General features: G+C 41.3%; 1 protein-coding gene across 1 annotated transcript in view; it reads left to right on the top strand.

Moving 5' to 3' along the window:
• Positions 1 to 18,946, top strand: part of TPPP (tubulin polymerization promoting protein) — a 66,588-nt gene that overhangs the window by 34,954 nt on the left and 12,688 nt on the right. Inside the window, exon 3 of the mRNA XM_063325700.1 lies at positions 8,774 to 8,927. Within this exon, the coding sequence (XP_063181770.1) occupies positions 8,774 to 8,927 (154 nt within the window). The remainder of the gene's footprint in view (positions 1 to 8,773; positions 8,928 to 18,946) is intronic.

Here is an 18,946-nt window from a genome sequence, read left to right as displayed (position 1 = left end):
TTTGCAGATACTTCCTTTGCAGCTTTTTATCAGTAGCTAACCACTACATGGATCTTTATTCTTAAATGTCCAGATACAATATTATTTTTGTTCCCTTAAACTGAAAAAACCCAACAAACAAACCCCAAACAAGTGGATTCTGCTATTCTTTTAAGCTCATTTGATCTATTCCTCTAAACCCTATATAACCCTCAGACCTATTTTCTGCTTGGACTTTTTCTTTTCCTCATCCTCCTTAAGTCCTGTTAATCTCTTTAACCCCTTTAACTCTGGGATTTGCTTTCCTTTGGAAGCTTTTACCTACTGCATGTTTTTGCCAAGTCATTTTCTTTCTCTAGTTCCCCCCTTCTTTCCCTTCCTAATACTGGTTTATCTGATAGGCTTATAGCTTTTGGGTCCCCCCCCCTTTTTTTTTAAAACTTCAGATTTTATTTTAATGAAAACAAATTTTCACTGTGAGTATAGCGCATGGGAAGGAAGTGCAACAAAAATAAAGCTAACAGGAGGAAAAGGTTAACTTCAAATATAGAAGAAGAGAGTTTTCATGAGAGAAGCCTAAATGTTTAGGTTAAAATGAAGCCTGATAAAGGTATCAACTGCTGGTTTAGTGAGCTGCGGACGTCCTCTTGCTTCAGATGCAACTTCATGGCAGTTCACAAGCTGTCACAGTTTCAGATACTTAGAACGAACTAGATGCGCTCTGCTTTACTCTTGTTCAGTGATGAGACAAAAAGCACGTGGCGCTTCCAGGTTCATTTCCTGAGCGAATGATGTGTGTTCTTCTGCCCTTGCTGCCCACTCCCTGCCTCCAGAGAGGTTTCTGCAGTTCATGACTATTGCTGTGATATAGAGAGGGCATTTTGCACTGTACTTTGCATTGTGCCTGTCTTGTTGCTTTGCTCTACTGGAACGATGAGAAGAAGACTGATGATGGGATCACCTTTTGATTGTGGGGTATACGAAGTCATTCAGTTAAACTCCTTATATCTGCCAAGATGCTAGAAGTTATATCTATACAGTAATTGTGAAGGTCACCTGGACATGTTCTTTGTCAGTCCTAATCTTTTCCTCAAGAGAATCCACTTCTGGTAAATAGCCATGCACTCAAAGATGCCTGCATTCCGGAATTGACCACTGCCTTAGCTGAAGATCTCTGTTCTATCTTCTTCCTAGGAACATTTTTCTGAGGATATTTTCTGGAAGGGTATCTTCTTTCCTAACAATTTGCCAATTTGCACTTGCTTGCATCAACATCCAGATGTCTAATTTCAGTCTCACAGTTTTACCCATTAATTGGGCAGAAGTCTCTGATGCAAGATGATACCTCAGGTTTTGTTTTCTTATTTGTCTCTTTTACAACTGCCTTTCTTTAGATCTATTAGGTAGTGCAGCTCAAAGAACCTGATAGAATTGTATTACAGTATCTTTCCTTCTTCCCCCCCTCCTTCTCCATTCAGCTATATTTGTCAAGTTTTTACACAAGCCTGGGTTAGTCATACACACTGTTCAGTTTTATCCAAGAAACTGTGTTCTCTTTTTCATTTGTAAATTTTTTGCATTGTATATCTAAATTTTGTAATTTTGTTCTTGACTGATACGTAGCAAGAAACAGATCTTCACAGGGTGTGTTAAATACTCCATTAGATTGTACTGTTCTAGCAGCCTGGTTAGCCTGCCTAGGGACCTATCTTTGGTTTGGGTTGGGGTTTTTTGGCTGCGAATTGTGGGGCTGATAGTCAGTAAAAATGATGAGCCTTATAGCCCAAAGAGAGCAGAAAGTGAACATCGTAAACTACAAAAGGAAAACAATAAACTACCAGCCCTATAGCATAATCTGCTTCTTGGTTAAACAGATTAGCTTTGGACTTTTTGCTGGTGACATTCTTGGAAAAAAGAATACATATTTTAGATGAGTGATGTATTTTGCAGAGACCAGTACAAATCTTTTTTTGCTTCAAGGAGTTCGTCTGTGGTACCTTTTTACTGTCAACGCATACAGTACAAATACTACTAACCATTGATATTAATGTACATTATGTTTAGAGACTATGTCAAAAAGGTTGGTGTGTTATCACAAGTAGCAAGAAAAAAAAAATAAATGTCAGGTCTGCTAAGCAAAGAGGAGTGAATGCTTTGGGAAATACCACAGCAGTAATCATAAAGTTGCTGCTGTAAAATGGTAAATTAGAAAAATCTATTTGTATGAAAATCAGGGAGTTTCAGCTGTACTGAGTTTTTAGTATTGCAGACTGCTCTTGAAAAAAAAGTAAAAAATTCTGGACAAGTTGAGCAAGATCCACCTATTATTTCTCCTAACTTAAAAAAAAAAAAAAAAAGAAAAAATCAAACATCTTTTAGAAGAAACACTTTCTCATTTCCCTTTTTTTGTTTGTTTGTTCGGGTAAAGTAGAAATGGCTTAAAGTTCAAAGTCTGGTCTGAATGTCATTAGGAAATATGCCTTTGTTAGGATTTGGGATTAAAAATCTGTCTTATGTTCTGATCTAAATGTTATCATCGCACCTTTATATGATTAAATTGAATAATTTAAATTATTGATTCTGATAATTGAGAAGTGTTTATTATTACTTAGTTAGCAGTTACCTACATGGATGTGGGAGTAGTCGTGGCAAATCAGAAATTGCCTGATTAAACCTATTGTGCCAGAAAGTCAGAAACTGTGACAAGTAAGCCACTCGGGCATTCTGTTGCCAGTGCAATCCTTCATTCTGCCTTCTGAATGAATGAGACTGCCTTGGGAAGGGAGTAAATATAGGGAGTGGCCAAAATCCTGTTTGTTCTGATTTACAAGAGATTAAACTTGCTGAGTTTTACTTGACCGCTCGGTTGACTGAGACACCCAAGTCCATGGTGAATTTAAGCTAAATAAACCTTACAGACAAAAGTCCTTGTTTATGCAAAAACATTTGTTGGGCTCCCACCTCTAGTTACGCTGTCTTCAGGCCCTTGTCAGACTTTCTTTGCTCCTTAGACCTTTGTGGGTAGATGACAACTTCCACAGCAAAGCAGCCCTGGTTAGTGTAACCTGCTGTAATCCTCTCTGGCAGTCTAGCAAGAATAGAAGCTCCTCTGAGTATTTTTACATCTTCTTTACCCTCTTCAGTCTAAGCAAATTGAAAGTTAAAGTGACGTTTTGGGATGGGGGTATGGGATTATTTTCAGTAGCTCAAGAGATTAAGACAGAGGGCTATTAAATTGAAGACTTGGCTGTATTAATGCTGAACTATAATGGTACTATGAAGTTAAAGATTTCTAATATCGGTCAAGAATTTTGTGTATTGGATATGTGGGGTCTTTTCAGCTAAAATTGTAGACAACTGTTAATCCAAAGAGTATTCAAATCCAAATAACATAGAAGTATTAATTTGCAACATTACGTTTTCACACTGTATTGTTCTAATCTTATGAACAAGGGACACTGTTAGTAGTAATATTTACAAATGAAAACTGCAACACTTGCTCTTGAAATCTACTTTGAGCCAATGTTTAGGCTTTTACACTTGATATTCACTATGCTGATACCCAGGCTCAGAACCGATGCTTTTACGTGTATGAACTTAGGCTCCCAAGAGCGAACGGAGGAATTCAAGCTTTAGTTCGGAATCTCCCTGTTTGTAGTAGTTACATGTGAAGAGACCCATCAAGGAAGGGGAAGTGATGAGAAGCTTCCTAAACTTCTTCTGACTATGTTCAGTCTGTGGGCATAGATGCAAGCAACTTTCATGAGTGTACCATAAATACACTGTTTCCTTCACTGAAGGACATTGGAGAAGTTTTTTTGTAAGAAGCAGAGCTTAAAATAGAATAGCATGAAAGAATGTGTCCTTCCTAAATATAAAGGTTTATTTGTGCCATAATAAAGTACAGGGATTAAAAAATTTTACATTATTAATGTCTCTCATATATATTTTGTTCTTTTCATGAATGTGGCCAAACTTACGACATCTGTTTTCGTAAAAGCCCTTTTTTCCCCACCTTCCCTCTATCGTTACTATTTTCCATTTTGTCTCATTTTCTGGTCGATAATTTTAATTTGCATTTCTAGTGTCTGATTATATCATATTTCCGTAGGTATTCACACATTCCTTCTATTCCGTTAATCTTTTTTTCCCCTTTTTTAATGTACAGTATTTTGTCGTTTTTCTACGTCTCTATTAACTCTACAGAGTGCTAAACCTAAGAGAAGAGTGTTAATAGCTGAGAGCTCACCCTTGGCATACTTAATTGTAGGCAAATTGTTTGAACTTGTAACACTTGGAAAATGAAAGTTAATCTATTTGTTTTGCTACTCCCATGGAAACGAGATATTTATAATGAGCTTCTAAAAACAAGTTACAAATATACACAAAGAAGCTGATTCTTTGTAGCAATTGCTTAATAGAAACAAACTGGTTTGTTTGTGGTTTGTTAGTTGTTTTTTTTCAGTTTAACTTCATGACCTCTGGAAAGCTGGTGTCAGGAAGCAGCTTCCTGAATGTGAACAGAGCACTAAAAATGGTGGCAATAAACTGAGGGTAAGAGTGCCTTGTGTGTCATGCAGTGATGATAGTATTATCATTTTTCATAGAATCATAGAATGGTTTGGGTTGGAAGGGACCTTTAAAGGTCATCTGGTCAAACCTGCCCGCCGTCTCCCCCCACTCCCCCCCGGCAAAGAGCAGGGACATCTTCAACTAGATCAGGTTGCTGAGACCCCCGTCCAACCTGACCTGGAAATGTTTCCAGGGATGGAGCATCTCCTGCCTCTCTGGGCAACCTGTTCCAGTGTCTCACCACCCTCATCATAAAAAAATTTCTTCCTTATATCTAGTCTAAATCTACACTCTTTTAGTTTACAACCATTACCCCTTGTCCTATTGCTACAGGTCCTGTTAAAAAGTTTGTCCCCATCTTTCTTTTAAGCCCCCTTTAAGTACTGGAAGGCTGCTGTAAGTTCTCCCTGGAGCCTTTTCTTCTCCAAGCTGAACAACCCCCAACTCTCTCAGCCTGTCTTCATAGCAGAGGTGCTCCAGCCCTCTGATCATCTTCGTGGCCCTCCTCTGGACTTGGCTCCAACACGTCCACATCCTTGTTGTGCCAAGGGCCCCAGAGCTGGACTCCAGGTGAGGTCTCGCAGAGTCACCTCTCTCGACCTGCTGGACACACTTCTGCTGCTGCAGCCCAGGAGGATGCAGTTGGCTTTTTGGGCTGCGAGCGCACATTGTTGGCTCATGTCCAATTTTTCATCCACTAGTACCCCCAAGTCCTTTTTCACAGGGCGTTTTTGTGGACCTGGAGCGGGCTGGTCCTGTGGCTTCAGAGTTTTGTAAGTCAAGAGCTACGTAGGTTTGTTGAGAGACTTTGCCTCTGTCATTTCTACCTGCTCAGTTTGTTTTCTCCTCTGCATTCAACCCATGACTGTACAGATAGAAGAGAGGGTGGGAGCATGCTGTTCTGCTGAGTAATGATGACAGCAGCTGCTCAGAGTTCTTTGAGACCTGCGTCTAGAGACAGGAGGGCTTGTAGCATTGCTACTTGGTAATTTAGATGCTATGGTACATAGCGTACCAAAAGTGCCACATATTGTGAGTTAATCAAGAGTTATGTTCTTAGGGTTTTCCACCAGACTTGGCGTACCTTGCAACTGTAGAATTTTTCAGTCAATTATGATGCTTTTCAAATTGATTTGATAATACTGTAATAGATGTGAGAGGGAGAGAGGATGTTTTTGGAGTGTAGAAAAGATAACGAATTTCAAAATGAAAGCTGTATTATTTAGGAAACTTTTACTTGGGATATAGTTCCAAAAATTCCTTTACTCCCAGTCCCATTTTTAGTGTCACTCCAATTTAATATTTTTTGCTGGTAAAGAATATCTGTCATAATGCACATTCCTTTTTCTTTTGGGTCCAGCAGCAATACTACATTGCTCATGTACGTATCCAGTTACTGGTGACACCTTAAATTGGAGGGGAAAAAAACCTCATTTCCTTTCCCCATGTTAGTGAGACAGGGAAAAGACCAAATGTGAAAGGTAGGAATGGCTACCATTGACTTGACTATGTCTTGTTCCTCTCGGCACTCTTATTTATGTATTTTTCCTTTTAATACCAAAAAAAGAAAAGTCTTCCTCTCCTATTTGATAAGTGCAGAACCAAAAATTTGCATGTGTTAATAAAAATAAAAGAAGTCAACATGAACTTCAACAGCTTTTGCTGAAAGTGGTCATTCCCGTTGTGATGATCCTGGCTAAACTGTGGCAGTCCTGATTGGAGACTTCCAGGTAATGTATGTGCTACAGAAGATTGCATTTGAAAGGTCTGTATGTTAGACTTGGCTGTGAATCTGTAATAAACACAGGCCTTCTCGTATGGTGTTATGCTGAAGCTGTGCACTGATTGCCAATGCCATGTTTTTCTAAATGAGAAGCAAACCAAAATGAAGTCCTGACCTCTTGAGGTAGTTAAAAGTTCTTGGGTATGTTTTGTCAGAAGAGAGCCGTTAATCCTATTAATGAGAATCCTGGACAAATTCCAAGTAGTGAATTGCAGTTTATTCGATGTGTCTTTCTGATTAATGAAATACTGGATTATAGTCTTCGTTTCCACTGTCATGATGTTCTTTTACTAGCTAATTCCATGAGGTACTCAAGCATATGCTTCATCTAAAGCAGACGAGTAGTTGCAAACAGCAAAGTCTGGTCAAAAAACATGTAAAGTTTATTTCTGGCTAAAATAGGGAGTGTGAAGGATGTAGGGATTAAAGGAAATAAAGGATAAATACAGGAAATAAAGGATACTAGTAATGAGTGGTATGTTAAAGGGTTGCATTAGAGTTGAATTTTGTTGTGAATAACGAGTTTCTCCTTGTTTTAAAAGCCTGGAGTAAAATTTCATTTTGTGTTTAATTTAAGTAGCAGTCAGTTCCTAACTGTTGGTATCTAAAACTGAGAAATCTCACTTCTCCCTTTCATTAGTGCAGACACCCTCCAACTGAGGGGGATTTGACCTCTGAAGGTGTCTGAGAGAATATCAAAGACAAATCAATGATAGAGAGATAGATTAATTGCTCTTTGCAGTGGCTCTTTGTGGCATTTGAATTAAAATTAGATTTCTATGCATAGTTTTTCTAGCCTGAGATTTCGATTGCCAGTGTACCCTTTCTCTATCCTTGCATCGATCATTTGTTCCTGTATAAACAGCTGTCACTGTTGAAAGGACTGGTCTGGGTTGCGTGGTGTGGTTTTTGTTGGGTTTTTTGCTTTGTTTCTTTTCTGATTTGCTTGAAATGCTCTCTAAAAGAAGTATTAAAAGAAGTGGCTTAAGTGGAAGCAAAACTCGTGTAGTAGCATGTTTCCCAGCAACATGGACTCTCAAATATTTCTTTGACTTTGAGGGTTTCATAATGTTGTAAGCAATTGAAAATATCGTCTTCTATTAAAGATGGTACTATTTAAGGTTACATCACCGTCAGAATTATAACATCTTTTTGAAAATATTTCTATTTGATCTGTTATGTTTTAGCTTAAAACGTATGGCTAAACTGTGGTGTGTAAATTCTTGTTCTAAAGATCAGGGAATCTGTAATTTATTAATGCAGCAAAAGGTGTGCTTTTTTGTGTGGTAGAATTCATAGCAGAGAAAAATTTTGTGTTTTAATGCTGTGGCCTCGTACCATTTTTAAAATGAGGAATTCTAAAATGAGGAACACTACTGAATTTTAAAATGAGGAACGCTAAAAATAGTTTCATATTAGGGAAAAGAGGGGAACAGTGCGTACTCCACTACATTATCTCGTGCCTAAACCGAATGTTTTAAAATGCTAGAAAACAGACTTGCATGAATCGCCTTTTGGTTAAACACAGCTCTGTAGTGAATGCTGTGTTTCTTTCTGAGAGTTTTATCAATTGAACTCTTTGGCCTGTAAATGATCTGCAGGAGTGACTGTATAAGTAGATGTTTGTAAAGCATGAATTTTCCACTCTACTTGTCAGATATTGCACTGTACACTGCGATAGCAAGGTCGTCTCTACTTAAAGTAAGCCTAAGCAAGTAACTTACCAGTGTGGAAATATGATCTTCCTCTTAGTGAAAACAACAGCAAGTCTTCAGCTCTGAATTTCTGGCGGGTTTATGAGTTCATCAGACTACTATATTGTGTTTTCCATGAACTTGTGAATGTTTTATGAAGCAGGAAAACAGGTATTGAATTCACATTCATCACTTGAACATTTGTCAGTCTTTAATAGAGGAGGAATTTCAAGTTTTTAAATGCTTTTCAATAGTTTGCGTTACACAAAGTATCACTCTTAATTTACTTGTGAGTATATGAATAGTGACCTATGAATAATATGTCATAACCAGTTATTCAAAGAGGAATAAAAAATATTAGAAAGCAAAACTCACCTAAAATGCTTCAGTTCTTGTCTTTTGTGCATGCAAGCTTTACATGTGATCACCAAAAGAGACTATATTTGATTTGATGAGCTGCAGGCGTTCTGACAGCAGGCCAGGTCCCTTTGTTTCCTCTTTATTTCTGAATTTCTGAACACTCATCCAGGGAAGTTTCTAAAGTGCTATCTTACCAATGTACACAAAAAAAAGAAAGTGAAGTTCCTGGGATATATTTTATTTGTCACCATAGATGGGCTGCATGGCTCTTCCTGTTCTTGCAGTTTTCTGTTGTTCATTGTGGTAAACTGAAACCATCCTGCTATTCTTGGAATGCCTGTTGTACTCTTTTGTAATTTCTTCCAATTCTTGTGTGTTTCAACAGGGGAAAGTCTTCCAGAACTATCACTTTTGAGCAGTTTAAGGAAGCTCTTCAAGAACTCTCCAAGAAGCGATTTAAAGACAAGAGTGATGAGGAAGCAGTTCAAGAAATATATAAACTAATTGAAGGAAAAGCCCCGATTATATCTGGAGTAACGGTATGTTACTGATCTAATGGATGGACTGCTCTAGCCGTCCTTTGTTCTGCTGCAGTCTTGTTATATTCACCTGCTTCCCTTTACGATCCCCAAATCCGAAAAGCATGCCTCTGTGGGCCTGGAGGCGACGGCTGTGCTGAGCCGAGTGGGAGCAAAGATCCTGTGACAGCTGAGAGGCAGCAGTTGACTGCTGTGTGTTCTTGTGGGGCACTGTCATTGCTTCTGCTAGGAATTGCAGTACCAGCTAGCAGCGTGGTCAGGAACATCCAGGAAGAGCTCCCGCCTGTGGTTAGAACGTAGAGGCATTCATGAAGAGTGGTGTATCCGAATCAAAGAGAGTAGAAGGGGAATCAATTTAGAACCTCATTAAACAGTTATTGGGCGCTGTGTGAAATACCAAAAAACCTAAAGCAAAGACGTCTTAAAATACATTTAATACACCACGTGAATCTGGGAATAATTATCATGTGATCTGGACTTTGGTTTTTGTTTGTTCCAAGTCTGTCAGAACTATAGTGTTCTTTCTTTTTCTTTTTTTTTTTTTCTTTTTTAAATATTGGCGTTAAGCTTTAAATATGATAAAGGAACTTATAAAGCCTAGTGTTACATAAGTTTGTCTGTCCTTTTAAATGTTCAAGTTTTTAGGCAAGCTTTTACCTTGGAGTATCGGAGATACTGGAGTGTTTACCATCAACTTGAGTAGGAAAATTCAGTCAATTTAGTTCATGTGATTAAAATTCGTGATCCTCCTGAATTTTGGCTGTAGAGCTGTGAATGAAAATCTAATTGTAAATAATCTTTCTGGAAAATGGTTCTGCACAAATGAAGAGTGGAAATGTCAAGTGGAGAGATCTCTTTTGAGTTGTACAGTTTATCAGATTTTTACAAGATTTTATTTTATTACTCTTGTACTCTCATTTGAAACAAGTGGTAGTTTTGATACAGACTTAAAATAATGAACTTTTATTTCGTCCTCCGCTCATTTTAGTGAGTTGGAATAACCTGTTCATCTATCCAGGGATTCTCCCTTGGAATTATGCACGTTCTTCTAGGCCTCACTCCTGATTCTTTTTTCAATACTTCAGCAGTCAGATATTAAAATGATCAGCGGCTGCTAATAAGGGGACAGCCTCTTTCCCCGTGGACGACAGGGTGACGAGAGAGCTTTGCAGATGCAGGGCAGTGTCACGGAGGTGCTGCAGAGCTGTATGAATGTGCCAGCAGCAGGGGGACAGGAATGGAGGGGGAGCATGAGCCAGCAGTGTGAGGCTTGCCTGTACTGCTGTTGTATCTGCGGTCCTGGGGAGGGTTGCAGAAGAAGTGAAGAAATAACGGGAGAGCGGGCATATCACAATATTCTCTCCCGCTTGCTGGCAAAGTAAGGAACGGGAAGCAGAGTTTAAAGGGAGGGAGGGACATCACAGGCTGGGAGTGTGTGGGGGGGGAAAACCCCCAAATTTTACGTTTGTTGTGTCATGCAAATTTAGTTCCCAGGTGGTAAAAATGACCCAGGCACTTGGATATTAAAGGTATTAAAATAAATAAACACACAGCCACTCTCCCACCCAGCAACCTGGGAACACAGGTCTGAAATCTATATACAAGCATTGTAATGCTTTGTTTACTTTGGGAAGCCCATGTTCTGGAAATTTTATGTTGGACTGCTTGCTGTGTGGTTAGACAGAGTTGTATGAAGCTTTTCTTAAACTGTTGTAGCGTAACTCAGTCATGCCATGTAGTGTGTGCCCTGCTCTGTACAGCTTTGCCATAGGTCACATAGATTTGTTTCAGGTTTCAGACAGAAAACTTTAGTGTGACTGTGGGCACATTAGTCTAAACGTATTAGGGAGAGAGTTGAAAGCATGATTGAGTGAGGCATGTGGATAAATATACTTCAGGAGGAGATTTTTGTGTCTTAACTTCTCATGGTTTGTGCCCTCTGTTTGGAGGGGGTGGGCAGCACGGCAAATATGTCTGTACTGAATGGCAGCGTGGGGAAACCACTGCTTCAACAGGATGGCTGGGAAGTTCACTTTCACATCAGACAATAAGGATTTTGGTGTATGTTGTGATAGAAGATTTTTTTTTCTTTTTCTGTTTATTTTTTCTTCTCCTTCAGAATGTTGTAGAATTACGAAAATCCCTGCTTGTGCTTGAGAAAGCTCAGCAGACAGACAGTGAAACTGAGTGAAATTTTGGGCCGCTTTCTAAACTGCAATGAAAGGTGTATGGTTGGCTTGGTCACACAGGAAGAAAACCAACAGGCAAGTGATAGGGGTTAATTAGGCCATAGCTTTATTAGCTCGCTTGGTAGTGATTCGGCAATAGAATATACAGTGCATATCATATATCTTTGACAGTTTACAATCAGACATGTAAATGAAGTCTAGGGCCTTTTAGTTGCCCTCACTCCTATAAAAGAGCAAGACTGAGGTTCTTTCTTTTGTGCCAAAAGCTGTGTGCTGTAGCTTATGTTGAATGCATTTCTACATCTGTGGAACAGATACTTGTTTTGATCGTTGCTGGCTCTTAAAATGAAACCAGTTCAACCTCAGTGTATATTCAAGAGAGTCCCTGACCTGCCCCTGTAGAATAATTTCAATTGGGAATGAAATTCCCAATGGGATGATCTCATTCAATCTTCTGCCCACAGGAGGGTTAACTTCAAAGCTAGATCAGGTGGCTCAGGGCCCAGTCCAGTCAAATTTGCTCTGAGGGTGGTGTGGGTGGCGGGGCAGCACAGCAACAACAGCACTTTAACAACTGGATGATGGGTGCTCAGGGTGATGGTGATGAGGGACAGGATTGTATTCTCACAAAAAGGGACCTGTGAGGGAAAGAGCAAGGAAGCCAGAGTGCGGCCCACAGAGCGCAGCAAATGAGACATAGCAGTTAGAATCATGGAATTGCCTGGGTTGGAAGGGACCTTTCAGGTCATCTAGTGCAACCATCAACCTAACTTGACAAAAGCCATCATTAGCCGTATGTCGAAGCCCTATGTCTACCCATCTTTTAAATACCTCCAGGGATGGTGCCTCAACCGCTTCTCTGGGCATCCTGTTCCGATGCTTAATAACCCTTTCAGTGTAAAAATGTTTCCTAATACCCAGTCTAAACCTCCCCTGGTGCAACTTGAGGCTGTTTCCTCTTGTCCTGTCGCCTGTTACTTGGGAGAAGAGACCCAGAAATTCCACTCAAGACTATGTGAGTCTGCTTGAAGACTACAGTGGTGGTCTCAACATGCTGGAAGACATACTGTCCAGCACATGGACATCTATTAAGACGTAGTAGTAGTAGTCCACAGGACTACCATTAGCACATCAGAGTCCTTGGCTCCAGAGGGAGGAGCCCTCTATCCAGGTCCTATGCTGCAGAGTGCTCCTGTCTCTCCCTGGAGGTCTGGGCAGTGGTGGCCTTTCCTGTGGGACATGTGCTGTGCTCAAGGCCCTGAGATTCCAGATTAAGGGGGAAGATGAAGAGGAGACTGACATGATATTTGTGGAAAACACAAGATACACAAGGTGAGGAAGGGGCAATGGCTGGAGACCAAGTGGATGGAGACTACGAAGATGGAGAAGGCTGGGAGCTTGTGACTTCTAGCAACAAGAAGTCACAGATGTGTTTCACCTACAGATCTCCAATTTCAGAATAGATATCGTACTCTGGGTGCTGGTGAGGATCAACAAGACCCATCAGAATCAGCTAAACCTGAACTTCATGTCCACACAAAAGGGAAAAAGTCATTGATAATGTCACCCAACACTACCTTGATGCTATGGGGACATGCAGGTTCTTTTAAGGATCCTTGGTAGAATGAGAACAAGCCACAGGTTTGTAGTTATAATTAGAGCTTTATTATTATAGAAAGATTTTAGCAATTAGTGTAGCTTACTGTTACACTGAATTCCTATCAATTAGGATAGCTTTCCTATTACCGAAAATTGCAGTTACCTATATTTTTCAGTCACCTGGACCCTCTGCAGATCAGGTCAAATTCTTAATAATCATCGCGCAATAAAATAATCGTAATCTGGACTCTGACTTTAAAAGGTACATGAATCATTCACTGAATGCTCGGAAGAATAACAATGGAGGGGGTGTCACGGTACTCTAGTCTACAGTGAGAGTGCTCCTCCTTTTCTCTTCTGTTACGGTGAAAGTGTCCCCTATATCACACCAGGAAGCCTGAAAGCCTTGAAGTCTTTCTGCTCTTGGATCAGATTAAAAATCTTTCGCATAAACTGATCTGTTTATACCTCTCAGTTTGGGGGCTTGGCCTATACAATTTCCATGAATTAGTGGATTATGAAGAGACTACCAGACAATCAGTACGCAGGGATTCTAGCTGCAGGAGACAGCAAGCTGCAGGTGATAATGGCTGCATAATGATCTTTATCTCCTCCTGTCCATTGTGTTCCTCAGATGTCTTGCCCTTGCTTTGACCTAATGGTGCCGCACCCAGCGTAGATCAGGCCGCGGTTGGCATGGGCTGCATGTTGGCCAAAATAGGAGCAAGACTTGAGTGAACAGTCACAGGAGGCATCCCTGACCACCAGGGGATCACAGCTTTTGCCATCCAGAATATCTCACGTGCAGTTATGCTTCCCTGTTCCATAATGGGTGTCAACAAGCCCTGGCAACATTGCTGTACTAGGTGTCATAAGCAGTGGGTATACAAATGAATTTCAAATTGTTCTTTGAAACTTGATCGCTTGAAAGTTGAAAAATTTTCCTTTAGAATTTTTTTTTTTCACATTTTGTAGACAGTTTTAGGTTCTCGCCCTTTACAAAGGGTCTGGGTGTTACCAGGTAATACATAATTTTGAAAACCTTGATAAGATTGCTAATGTTGGTGCTGATTCTGAAGGCTCCCTGAACACGTTAATTACATAAACAGATCTCTGTGGCAGCCTTTGCTAGGAAGAAATGCAAGATTAGATACTGAAATTTTATGGTTGAAGGAGCAAATACAGAAAGGCACCCAGTTTCAGTGAGGAACTCAGAAGGATGATTGCAGTTGAGAGAGTGTAGCCAGGAAGAGCACGGCTAAAACATGTACCGTTCTGGTAAGGAGTAATATTGACACCTCACCTGCTGCCCGTTGCCAGCATTTTCGGCAGTGCAGGCGCTCCCAGCGCCCCGCTGCTTTGCTACGCGCAAGTACTGTTACTGGGCTGCTGCTTGTTTTGGAGAGCAGCGTTGTGTCCTGAACGGCCGGCACCAATTTTTGCAGCGCTCCCGTCAGAGTGTTAATATCGTTGATTTAATGATGTAGCGTGTGAGTTGGGAAATGCTTGCAGCCTGCCATTTTGTCAGGTGGTGTTTGCCTCCAAGACTTCCTTTGATCCACCGGTTACTAAAAAGACACAGTACCTAAGGCAGGAAGGGAATGTTTCTGCACTATCTGGACATTGGTAATTCAGGCAAAAACAACCCAGAAAACCTTACTGCAGTGTTTTGTGTCAAGCCAGGAAGTTTCTGCTTAAGCTGTAGAACAGCTTTAAGTCAAACGTGAGTCTTTCTCAGTGATGGCAAGCAGCGGACAACATCTTCAGGCAAGCTGTTTCAGTGGAGAGAGGAGTGCGTGGTGAAAACCTCTGCGCTTCACGTCTGTTTTGAATGTCTGATACTCCTGAAGTCCAGCAGCTTTTCTTGCTGTGTTGACTTCCCGCTAATTGGCTGTGGAGATCCTTCTTGGGAATGGTGCCACGTCCTGTGCGAAGCCGCGTGGCGCCCAGCTAAGGGGAGCTTGCCGCAGGCTGTGCTCGCTGCAGAAGTGGAAGCGGTGCAGCCACAGCTGTGTGCTGCTGCACTCACCGCGTTGTCCAGCCTCTCGCATCGTGCCAGGCGAATGCGCCAGCTTTCCTGGCGTTGGCTTGGTGTTTTAACCTGAGCGCTTTGTGAAAAGGATGGTAATGAGTGCTGTCAGAAAATGAAGAACACAGCCCTAGCAGCATTGAATTGTCTTCCTCCTTTTTTGCCTCAGCTTTGTTCTGGAAGGAAGCGTCCTGAAAGCGTGGGTAATCTTTTAGTCTTACACTGTTGCCCTATTTTCAGGGTTATGGCACAAGCTTCATAGCATGCTTCTAAGCCTTTGATGCCAAAGTTCCGATAGAAGTCCTGTTGAGTTAATAAAATTTATGCTGACCGAACTGCATCGGTGCAGTTTCTCTGCTGCAAACAGGGTAAGCCAGTGCAACAGCGTAGCTTTCAGTGGATGTATTTTTCTTCAGCAAACTGCTATATTCTTCTGCAGTAGTGTTGACAGAATGTACTAGCTAGATTTCTGTGCTCGCATTTCCTTTTTACTGTAGGATCCCTAAAGATTGATAGTGCATTTCTGAAACTTATTCTCAAAACTGATGAAATGGAATGTTTCAGTTGCTCTGCAAACTGCTCTTTGATTTATCTTGAAACAGAGGGCAAAATGTGCCCGAGTTTGCAGAGGTATTTTTATAAGAAAGGAGCAGGAAGGCATGTGGCACTGTTGTTAAGGGTGTCAGGGTTTAAAAAGACTCTACAGCTTTCATTTTCCTGTCTGTGGTACGAGGGCTGTTTCAGACAGATAGAAGTTGGAACATGGGTAATTTGTAATTTGAATGAGATGTTGGATTTTTTTGTTACGTTTTGTTTTTTACCCTGGGTGTGATCAAACATTGCAACAAGTTGCCCAAAGACGCTGTGGAGCCCTCCGTGTTTGGAGGGTTCAGGACTTGACTGGAGAAGCTTCTGTGCAAAGCGGGGAAAAATACTGAATTGCTAACAAAAAATGCATGATTGCTTTAAATTAGCAAATCTACTGTTCTAAATAAAAATTCTTTTTATTTCCCCTAACTGCTTCTGAGACTGTGGCCTGTTCTGGTCTTCTCAGTGAGGTTTTGGTGTGAGAGGAGTTTCAGTTGAAAGAGGCGGGAGGCATGCATACCTTTCCTGCCTCATCTGAGATGTTCCCTTGAACTTGGAGGTCATGTAACCACATCTTTGGTTGGAAACTGACAGTGAAGGAGCAACAGCCATTCTTAAAAGATTTTTTTTATCATTAGGGGGAGCACGATGGTCCAGCAAAATATCAGCAAAAATACAAGCTTGAACAGGTCTTTGTCAGTGATCTCTTCTTTTGATAGAGGCAAAGACGCTGAAATTATAGCTGCTGGCGTGTGTTAATGGAAATAAGTGAGTGAAGGGAAGAATGGTCAGTCTTGGAGAGCAGAAGTCTTGATATTTTTGGAAAGTACCTTTGGTGTTCCAAAATGAGTTTATACATGGATTATATTTGATTCTGTTGTGCTAAGTAAAACTTTTCTCTGAAAGAGAAAGTTTTTTTAAAAAAACCAAAAATGTTATGTGTATCTTCTGTGATATGCAAACTATGTACTTAACTGTATATGCAAGTAAGAGAAAGAAAATGGAGGCTTCTGTGGGCTCACAGAAAGGAAACGAGGAGGTTGACCCCCAGTAGTTTATTGCCTTTAAAAAAATGGAACTAGAGAAATTATATAACTTAATGTAGGTAGTAACAGTTCAAGCAGAATTGCTATATGACAAGACAGAATCATTTGTCTGTGATTCATTGTGAAAAAGAAGGGAGAGTGTTGACTTGCCAAGATGAAAATTGTCCTCATCTAGCCCTTTGTGCTGTTCACTATATTTCTTCCTACGTTTTCCCTCACTGATGAGGGATGGTCAGCTCCCCCAGCCCTCCCTTTTTTTTATTTGCCTCCCACTGCTTACGTGCAATTAGTAATGAACAGCTGGGTTGCATGGAAGGATGAGCTCCCAACTACCCTGTTAATTATTCTTGCCCTTTGCTCAATTGCAATTTAGTCTCCATAATTGGTTTTGCTGTTCATAACCAGAAACAGCATTTTGATGTAAACAAGTTGGGTGCACATTTGGTTCATAAAGGCAGTTCACTAAAAATAAGGCTTCAGCACATAAAGGAATCTTTTAGGAATAAACTTGTCACCTTAGGACGCTGAAAGTGATGGAACAGCTAATCCTGGAAATAATTTCCAGACACACGAAAGTTATCAGTAGTAGTCATCGTGGCGTCACCAAGGCGAAGTCATGCTTAACCAACTTGATAAGCTTATACGATGAAGTGACTGGCCTGGTAGATGGGGGAAGAGCAGTGGATAGTGTCTACCTGGTCTTCAGTCAGGCCTTTGACACGGTCTTTCATAAGAGTCTCGTAGCCCCTCAAGCTGTTGCTGTAGGGGCTGGATGAGCAGACAGTGGTGTGGAGTTTCAATTCAGCAAGGTGGATGGAAAACTGGCTGAATGGCCTGGCTCTGAGAGTGGTGATTCATGGTACAAAGTCTATTTGGAGGCCAGTAACTAGCAGTGTACCTCGGAAGGGACATGCTTGGTTGGAGACCAGTAACTAGTGGTGTACCTTGGAGGGGGCGTACTTGGTCTAGTCCTGTTTAACATCTTCATTAGTGATCTGCACGGTGGGGCAGAGTGTCCTGTCAGCAACTTTGCTCATGACACAAAGTTGGGAGGAATGGCTGGTACATCATCCAGATGCTGCCATCCAGAGGGACCTTCATAGACTGGAGAAATGGGCTGACAGGAACCTCAGGAAGTTCAGCAAAGGAGAAGTGCAAAGTCCTGCACCTGGCTAGGAACAGCCCCGTGCACCTGTTTATGTTGGGGGCCACCCAGCTGGAAGGGAGTTTGTCAGAAAAGGACCTGGGGATCCTGGTGGACACCAAGTTGAACATGAGCATGCAACATGCCCTTGCCACATGGAAGGCTGCTGGTATCCTGGGCCACGTTAGGCAAGGTATTGCCAAGCGGACCAAGGGAGGTGCTCCTTCCCCTCTGCTCAGCACTGGTGAGGTCACATCTGGAGTGCTGCGCTCACCTCTGGGCTCCCCAGTAGAAGACTGATACAGAGCTACTGGACAGAGTCCAGTGAAGAGCCATGAAGATGATTAAGGGACTGTAGCATCTCTCCTATGCAGAAAGGCTGAGAGAGCTGGGACTGTTTATTCTGGAGAAGAGAAGGCTCAAGGGGGAATCTCATACCGGAAGGGAGGATGAAAAAAGATGGAGCCAGGCTCTTTTCAGTGGTGCCCAGTGATAGGACAAAAGGCAGCGGGCACAAAATGAAACGTGTGAGGTTTCCTCTGAACATCAGGAAACACTTTTTCACTGTGAGGGTGACCAAACACTGTCATGGTTGCCTAGGCAGGTTGTTGTGGCTCCATCCTTGGAGATATTCAGAAACCATCTGGACATGATCCTGGGGAACTGGCTGTAGATGAAGGAGTGGGTGTTTGGAGCAGTTGACCTCCAGAGGTCTCTTCCAACCTCAACCTTTATATGATTCTATGATATATAGTACCACTAGCGGCTTCTGGTTGAGGAGGAGTCCAAGACAAATGTGAAGTCCTTGTGTATTCTAGTCTGTATTTACAAAGGCTTTTTTAAAAGAAGGCATCTTAGCAGGATGCTTAAATTGCCCCAGCCCTTCTATGTAATGTTCACGTGACCTTAAAGAGGAAGTAGTATTTTCTTTTTAATGGATATGCATTTGTCATAAGAAACATAAAAGGAGAAATGGGGTGTTCTGCATAAGCAAACATTATCAGGCATCTCATTATCTCTGGTCTTTTATGTGGATGAATCAGTTCAGGGAGTGAGAGCATAATATACAAGGAATTAAAATTGCTTGAATTTTGTACTGTTGAGCCTCCCATTTCATAGAAATTGTGCCAGCAGGAAACTAACAGGGGTTGCCATCTTTCAATTGTTGGAAGGGGTGCACCAGTGACTTCACATGCAACTTAGGATAAGACTGCAGTTCTTGTTCAGTTAAAAAAACTTCGGAGAAAGAATGTTTGCCTTGCAGCTACTGCCTTTGTGGTCATTTTACATACTGTGACTCCTGCGATGCAGGAAGCTTTCTTATCCATCCTGGGTTGAAAGAGCACAGGATGTTGGATCACTGTTGTTCTTGCTCTGGATTTGTGATGTTCATTGTGCTGGGGCTTTAGGTTGGGCTGAACTGT

This window comes from Chroicocephalus ridibundus, chromosome 2 (genome assembly GCF_963924245.1).
Source record: "Chroicocephalus ridibundus chromosome 2, bChrRid1.1, whole genome shotgun sequence".
Classification (NCBI taxonomy): Eukaryota; Metazoa; Chordata; class Aves; order Charadriiformes; family Laridae; genus Chroicocephalus; species Chroicocephalus ridibundus.
This window is presented reverse-complemented; position numbering and strand designations above follow the sequence as displayed.